A 9,145-nucleotide genomic window follows, 5' to 3' on the forward strand; every position below is an offset into this window, starting at 1 on the left:
AGTAGTTGACAACGCCGAACACGCCTTCTTTGTGTGTCCCTTATTTGACCCATTGCGAAGCAGGATGAGCTCAAATGGCCACCAACTGTCACCGGACAACATAGTCGACCATATGCTGCAAACAGAAGAGAACTGGAATGCCGTACGGCTGATGGCATCAACCATAATGAAGGAGCTGCGTCGTCGAGAGAGAAGCAGGACCTCAGAAGAACTCTAGGAGCTCAAGGCTGCTATTCGCCCCACGAAGTAGAACTTCATTGGCAATCCCGTGGGAGCGAACAAATGCCTACTCTTCTGTTCTTTTTTTATTTTCTTCCTTCTCTTTTTAATCTATTACTGTTATATTTATATATTTCTTGCTCTGTACATACATACTATCTTGCTCTATTAAAATATAAAAAAAAAAAACACGCACACACACACACACACACACACACACACACACACACACAGAGAATCCACATTCATTGTCCACCGACTGCCGAGTTCAGAACTCCTTGCATACTTTTAGGCGTGCATGGAACGTAACAACAAATTACAATGCAATTGCCGACCGTCTCTACATGTGTGTGTGTTTGTGTGTGTTGACTTGCAAATTTATGTGTTTGACTGTGTTTCCTGCATTGACATTTACTTGCGGTTATTACCGATGCAACAACAGCACGGCTCCACAGACTAATTTTGCATAAATGAAAACCGAAAGCAGAATGTGAATACAAATGGATACTGGATGGTGAGGAGAATGTGGTGAATGAGAGCCAAATGCAAGTGCAACTGCCTCAAACTGGCTGTTCGCCTTGTTGTGGCTGCAATGGTTGGATTTTTCCGCCAATTGTTTTCGGCACTTGCGTCGCTCGGGCTTTTCACACACTTTTGTTGTTGCCCTGGCATTTTGTGGTCGGCCACATCCTGGCCAAATGTTCTCTCTACCATTTTTGGCCCAGCTTCCAAATTCTGCATGCCATTAAACTTGGCTTTAATGTGTGCATTGCAAAATATTTCGCTTTTGCAGCTGTTGCATTACATTGTCCTAACACAGACAGACACAATTCCCTCGACAATTCAAACCACAAGGTATGCTTATTTAAGCCTGTCCCCAGGCAGCTCCAGGTAGACATTGAAACGATTGCACTTGCCAGTTTAGAAAACAATAGACAAATTTCTAAATAAAACTTTACAATTATTTAATACCTTACAAAAATATTTGCTTTTATGTTAATAATTATTTAGAGAATATTTAATAATTAATTAATTTGCTAAATTTAATTAATAAATTATTAATTTCTTAAATCTAATTAATTAATTATTAATACATTTTTTAAAATACGTTTATATTACATGTTCTTATATCGGTATTATTTCAGAAACAATAAGTTAAGGTTAGTTTCGCTCAGTAAGACTTTTAAAATATTAAACAAACTCAATAGACCCCTGTATTTCTTTATGGTACGGGGTCTAAAAAGAAAACGGAAATTTTAATATTCCTTGTTAAGCTGCTGCTCAATAAACTCCATTAGAAAACAAAATGTATCAATATATATCTAAGACAATTATTATTAAAAGCCCAATGTCACATGTACACTTGGATAAATAATTCTATTATTTTGGATATAATAAAGATGTATTTAGTTTTCACAAATATATTTCAAAAACATAAATTAATTTTCCTAAATGATCTTAAATATTTTATACTATGCACCTTTATTGCTTTGCTCAGCAGATGCTCAATAAACTCCATTTAACATGCATAAACATATCTTTCGGACAATTATTATTGAAAGCAGAAACATACAAACAAACAAGGATAAAAACACACCCATAAACTCAAGTGTTTCTAATTATTGGGTAAATACAAAATAATTTTTGTTAAGTGATTGTAATTGTTTTTGTTGAAACATGCTGCCTCTATTCCCAAAGAAACATAACATCTAAAATTTTGTGACAACTTGTTGATAGCAGCAACAACAGCAACAACAACAAGAATTGATAGAAAAACTTTATAATCAGACAGCAGAGCGAACAACAAAATGTTGTTGCTAAGTTTGAACATACATTCTCTGACGATGTTTGACAGGCAAGCTGGCATAAATTCGATAATTTTAGACACGCCCACAAAACGAGAGCAGGAGGAGCAAAAACAACTGCGCGTAATTTCAATGCTTACATAAACTTTAATTAAAACGACTTTGGGAAGCGGTAAGCATCAACACCACAAAGTGGGAGAAGGCTAAAAAGAGGGAAGGAGAGAGAGAGAGAGAGAAAGCTTTCTGTCGCTTGACATGACGCTCCTAATGAAGTGCATGAATACCTTAACAGCATGGAGCGTTGTCTGCGTGTGTGTGTGTGTGTGCGTGCGTGTTGATGTGCATGTGTGTGTCTGTGCCTGCTCATAATCATTTTGATGGGCACGTAAAATTCAAACTAAAATCACTCGAGCGCCATTCACAATATATTATATGTATGTAAGTATGTAAGTGTAATTTGTGTGATAGCGATGCTCCAAAACTAGAGGTATACAAAAATAACAAGAGCAACAGCAACAACCATAAATGTTGTGGCCCAAACTAATATACAACATTTGCACGTGACTTTGATATTGAAAGCGTTCGCTGGGCGAGCCCAGTTAAGTATGTTACACAAAACATCATTCAGCATTCATTGCCACACACACAAACACACTCACACACATACTAATAAATGTAGTCAAACTATCTGGATTTATGTATAAACTTTGGCTAAAATTTAATAATCATTTTTGTTTTTTATTTGCGAGTTTTGTTTCAGCGATAAACCTCAAGAGCCTAGGGCATGCTCATCAGCATGACATGTTCGTGCATGTGTGTGTGTGTGTGGATGTGGTTGTGAATAAGTTTCGAATAAAGTTGTTTAAGCACAGCAAGTGTCATTATATTATTATTATTTATATAAGTAGAAATAGAATTATCGAAGAGCTCGACTCTTCAAGTCCACGTATATCAAATATTATTATTTCATTATCAAATAGGTTCACTAGCTAAGATCACAGTCTCAGACAGACATTACACAAGTTTTATAGTTTTTAAATAAATTGAATGCCAATCGTTCTAGCAAGTAATATATACACACACACAAACACACACACACACACACACACGCGTACACACAGAAAGAGACAGGGACGCCATTAAACCTGGTGTTGACCTCAATTTCTTGAAACTATCAGAAAATAAGTCGAAATTCGCATTTTACTGTTTAAATGGCTTTGGCATTGAGTTTTTCACAATGCAAAAATGTTTCAAATACTCGAATTTATAGTTTCTTCTGTTCTCTTGTTTATTTTCATTTTTATTTTCAGGCGCACGTGCATCGAATTTCAATCGAAATATTTACAATAGCTTAACCGAAGGTCTGACATGGGCTTGGGGTTAGAGTTGGGGCTAAGGTTCGCAACAATTGCTTGGGAAACTGTTGCTGTTTGACCTTTTATGTAGGGAAACATGCACGAGTTTAAATAATACCCTGTAAGCTACTCACAGCAAACTGCAAAACTGTTGCCTTGCTACCCTTTCAATACTTCTTTCCTAACTTATGTGTTTGTTCATTGAATACATATTGAAAGTTGCCGTATTAAGAGCTGACATGTTAAGCTCTATTTATTTAGATTTTTATAAAAGGTATCTGAGGTAGAAAAATCAATGAAGCTGCCACACAAGTGTGCTAAGATACTTTGGAAATAGACAACCCCGGCGGCATTGTCAATTATTTAACAAAAGCAAACTGACCACAGGGAAGCTTAAAGATACAAAGCCTTCAGCTGTTGTATAATATAATACAATAATTAGGTAATTAATCATATAAAGCACACACACAAATACACACACCACTCCGGGCGGGTCATTAAGTCGCTTAAGCTACCTCCATTATGTCTCCTACCCGTCTCTTCAATGAACAGGAGGCATAAATTGCTAATTAAAGACAAACAAAACACTTTAAAACGTAAAATGCGTAAGCAAATGGCACATGACTATGCTTGACGCTGGGCTAAATTATGAAAATTGAAAAGAAAATATTTAAGTATAATGGAGGGGACTAAGTGCAAACTGAATAAAAAGCTTACCTGTTGAGAAAACAGGAAACAAATCCACATTAAGGAAGCAACTCAAGCCCGACTTTTGTCTCTTCTTATTTAATATTTCAATTTGCGTGTGCTTTGCGCTAATTTTTCCTAAGACAAATAACAACATATGCTACCCGTCAGCATGCTAATTTCTTTAATGTCTTTCATTTTTTTTAAATAATATCTAATTTGATGTTTGACTGGGGAATACTCTGCACTGATAATACTGAAGATAAGAAAATTTTCAAATTAAATTATGTTATAAGTAACCTTCAATTTAAAACCAAAAAGGTAACAAGTTATTGTTATCAGATATATTCTAAGTAGAGCAGATTCTGTCCTCAGATTTTAAATAAAGATTATAAATACGTGCTCCATCTAGATAATTATTACCGATTACCGTTTAAAAGTGGACAAAAAGCCATTTAATGCTATTTCCATATAGTAATGTTGATTCAATAAATTGCCACAATAAAACAGCATGAATAAAAAAAGGTATAAAAGAGAAAGTGAAAAAATATGCATAAGTATATGGGCCAACGGTACAATTTAAAACTCATCAGTATACGTGAAAGCTTAGCTCTGAAAACAATTGACCAGTAAGTGTTTGTTTATTTAAGGCGACAAAATACGCAATGGCTGATGGGAGAAAATAGCAAAGAAATTGTTGACAAGCCCCACAACAAAACCCAAGAAAATAAAAAACCATTTTCAGACTTTTCCCTTATTTATACAGGCTATGTGAAAGTTGCGCGTAGAAAGTTTTCATAATTGAAATTCATAAAATACAAGACAAAAGCAAAAAAAAAATAGTCAAAAAATGGGAGAAAATACTGAAACAAGAGCATTTTTATAGCCGGGTTCGTACGTAATGCGCCTGGGAATTTTCCAACACAATCCACACATACAAAATCAAAGTACTCGGTATCAATGAAAACTCATTTGAAGCCAGCTCAGTTCACATTTCTTTATGAGAATGAGAATGGTTGGAATGGTATAAATAAATATAATATGCTGTATGCCCAGCGGACTCGGAGCGAAAATTTAATCAAGCTTTTGCCCGGCTGCACAAATAATTTTCACAAATTCGTTTACGCATTTTCCTTGCCATCGTCATTGACCTGCCACCCGCACTTCCCACAACGCCCAGTGTCCTTCGCCCTCTGTGCTTGGTCCTGTGTCTTCAGGCCCCTGTTACAGTCGCCCCGTCGTAATGGGCATGCAAAACGTTTTTTAATCCCAGCACTCGCAACTGTGAAACTCTCAAAGTTGGTTGATATTGTTGCTGTTGCTGCTGGCCAATTTACGTCGAAGTAGAAAAAGTGTAACTGAAGTTTAAAGGCTGTCAACGCCGCACAGTTGGAGTTAACTGACAAATTGACAGTGGATATGGCAAGTTAAAGCACACACATTCATATATGTATATACAAAATACTGCAAATTCACAGATTCATTTAAAACATTCTCGACTACAATATTATAGTGCTGTAAGCTTCACTCAATTTGTAGTTGAACTTTTGTTGCCACAAAAGAGCAGAATATCATTTAAATCAAGAGTGAGGTATATAAAACGTTATATAAAAGAAACGAGAATTATTTGAATATATTTTAGCTTATTTTAGTATTGAATAAAAATTATCTAATTAATTAGTCAATATTATTTAACATCTATATATCGCCTAGAGCGCTTTGCGGCTTCTTTCTGTGTTAACTAAACTCAAATAATGCAAATTAATATAGCATACTTTTTGGAACAGTTAGTGGTTTCATTAAATTTGGAAATGCATCGAAATTGGCGGCGTAAAAACTACTCTAATTTATGCAACATTTAGTTAGCTTTTTTCTTCGTTATTTGTGTCTAATATATTGTTTTAATTCCAATTAAAAGTGAAGTATTTTAAAATAAAATTTTTGGGGTTGCTGTGTGGTGACGTTGAATTAGATGATATTAAATGTAGTTAAATACAAATTACATTTAAATTACATTTAATCAAAACAAAAGTATATTCTTTAATAGTCTTCAATTAATGCAAAACTTTTTAATTTCAATTAAAGCCTGAAAATAAATTCACTGCTACTTGCTCTTCCCTTTTTCCACGGCACACAGTCACCCAAGCAGTTTAATAAATACTCGTAAACATTTTTTCTTTTGATTTGAGTCAGTTTGCTACTTCCTTATTGTTGTCTGGGGCACGTTGAAGACACGATCTTTGGTCTCAGTGGAGCATGGAACATTATTATCATAACCAGAATATTTGCTCGATTTTCTCGGTTTTATCCACTTTTTCTATTTTTCTTATCCTGCTATTTTCATATTTTATCATATTTTATTTGCCAGCAGCACTGTTCCGCTTTCAATAAATGTGAATAAAATGGATTGAATGGCCCCGTCAACCTTGCCCCTGGCAATACAATGAAACTGCTGCTCATCCTTTGTTCTCCCTGGTCAGCTCAGCTCAGCACAGTTCGGTCCGGTTCAGTTTTTGTTGGGTTTATTAAAAAATAAAGATACAGCTTTGGCCGCTTGGCTAGAAAATTGAACAAAGTTTTAACTAGAGGCCAAAACCGTCGGCAAAATGTCAGCTGAAAGTGGACAGCTTGCAATTTTGTGGCCATCGTGGGAAAATCAACAAAATATGCTCGCATTTAAATGTGGCTAGCTTTTCATTTTGCCAGCGGTTTACGGATTTGCATTTAAATTATGTCAGAGCAACGATTCGTTTAGCAGATACACTATGTTTGATTTAAAAGGGTAAGTTTTAGGGAAGTTGGCCAGCAGTTTGGTGTCAAATTTCAGTCCCAATTCGATATGAAATACTATTAAAAACCAATCAAAAAAAAAAAAAAAAAACCACACTGAAGTAAGAGTTGTGAGGCGTTGAAAATGGCACCGCGTGAGGCGCCACCGCCACTGGATCCGAAACAGCCGGTGCTTTACATCGAGTACTGTCCGGTAAACTACTCCTACCGGAAAAGGGCCATGGATCTACATGCCTCATTGGCGGAGGCGCTGCGCACCATGCAACCTCAGTTGCAACTCCAACTCCGGCTCAACGAGAACTGCTCGCCACGTGTCGGATCCTTTGAGGTGTCCATCGCGGTTAGGCCAACGGACGATCATCATGCTCGCCACATGTTATGGACGGGCATATCACGGGTGCCAGTCTCGGCGAAGGTGCCACATGTTGACGACATCATTGCCCCCGCCTGTCTGGCATTGAGGCTGCGACACAGCCAGGCGGGCGCCAGTCAAATTAACCTTGTCCGCACTAGCGACAGGGCTATCAACAAAATCCTTCAGAAGGACAGAAGGAGCAGCCTTTAAATTAGGTCTTGCATTCAGTTCGGTATTAGAAACCTGTAAATCTCAAGTGCAAATCTCAAGCAATGTTATAAGGTGCCAATTCATCAAGACAAAAAGTGAAAAGAATATTTAAATATAGTGAGCTTATATTGGGTCACTCAACCGTTGAGATTATTAAATTTACAATAAAAAACAAACGACTCTAATTGAAAAGTAATTAGATTTTAATTTTCTTAAATCGACATATTTTTCAATTCAATTTCCCATTGAATTATATATTTTATATTTTATTTCTTCCTAATGATACAATCACTGTCATTCGTTTATAAAAATTATATACAGCAAAATAAGAACAAAACAAAAATTATTAGAAATTATACAAAATTGTTAAACTATTAACAAAAATTATTAACGAACTAAGAAATCGTGCATACGGTTTAAACAGTTATCTTTCAAGCAATATAATGAGTTCTGTTTAGTTCGATTTCAATCAACTTTGTGATCAATATCAATACAATTTCTGTTAATTGAATTTACATAAGCAATCTTTATTTTAATTTCCCAGCTAATTGAACTGTGTAAAAATAATACGAGCATGTTTTCTTTCACATTTTCCCCACATTTATTGACATTTTCTTTCAACAATTTTGTATATCTTGTTGGTTTGGCCCAAAGGCTAAATATAACATTGTTATTTTAAAGTTTTTGCTTGCAACTTGATACACAATGAAAAGAAAGGCAGCAGGAAAGAAAGAAAACGGGAACAAACTTCATTATAAGTAGACGGCTTTATGTTCTCGTCATGATGTGTAATTGCCGGCAAGTTCACTTCTTTTTGCTTTCAACTATGTAAAGAAGGCGCGAAATATGCTGGGTTGAAATTTCCGGAAGCTACAGCACTGAAAGGACAATGTCCCCCCTGGGTACCGCCACAGTCCCCCTCTGAGTGCATGTCTGACTGGCGGCTGCTCATTTTCACTCTTGACACACACACACACACACACACACACCAAGTGTCGCTGAGAAGGGGAAGAGGAGGAAGGCGGGGCTGTTAAGTCTTTTGCTGCATGTGATAGTTGAGTGCTGAATTTCGGCATCATTGCATTTTCAGTCAACACATACACACACTTGCTCAGACACATGCATGACGCACAATAAATCCTGTTTTAAAGTAAGTTGTGAGTGAAAATGTTTGTTTGTAGTTTCTGTTGTTGGTGTTGTTGCATGCTGCGTGCTGGCTTGCTGCATGACTTAAGTTTTCAACACACGCATACAAAGGGTAGACAGACATGCAGTCATTAAACTAACACACACACGCATACTTGGCAACTTGGCAGGACGTGCTGTGCGTCCTTTAAGAATTCTCCAAGCTTGAAAGGCAGCATAAGTAGTAGAAAACGGCAGCATATTAATCTTACAGCAACAACCGGAACAACAACAACAACAGCAGCAGCAACAAAGTGAACAACAACAACATTTCAAAAGAAGAACAACTGCTTAACACAATAGCCGAAGTATGATTCAACTACATACATACATATGTATATGCTGCAATCCTTGCACTCGTTTTATATGCTTCCGCAACTTCCCCAAAATGAACAAAACAAAAACAACAAAACGGAACATGATATTAAAGGGTTTTGTACTTTTTGTTCTTTACATTTTGCTTTTATTTTTCCCCTACATTGTTTTCCTTTGTAATGCGCACAAAGTACAAATGAACTTCATTATAAATAAAATGGCTG

At 36.2% G+C, this 9,145-nt stretch overlaps 1 protein-coding gene across 1 annotated transcript; it reads left to right on the forward strand.

Moving 5' to 3' along the window:
* Positions 1-6,863: 6,863 nt before the first annotated feature.
* LOC117781040 (selenoprotein BthD) lies at positions 6,864-7,613 on the forward strand. The gene has a single exon (XM_034617756.1). The coding sequence runs from the start codon at positions 6,981-6,983 to the stop codon at positions 7,419-7,421; it is 441 nt and encodes a 146-aa protein (XP_034473647.1). The 5' UTR covers positions 6,864-6,980; the 3' UTR covers positions 7,422-7,613.
* The last annotated feature ends 1,532 nt before the right edge of the window (positions 7,614-9,145 follow it).

The sequence above is a fragment of the Drosophila innubila genome (assembly GCF_004354385.1).
Source record: "Drosophila innubila isolate TH190305 chromosome 2L unlocalized genomic scaffold, UK_Dinn_1.0 4_B_2L, whole genome shotgun sequence".
Taxonomy (NCBI): domain Eukaryota; kingdom Metazoa; phylum Arthropoda; class Insecta; order Diptera; family Drosophilidae; genus Drosophila; species Drosophila innubila.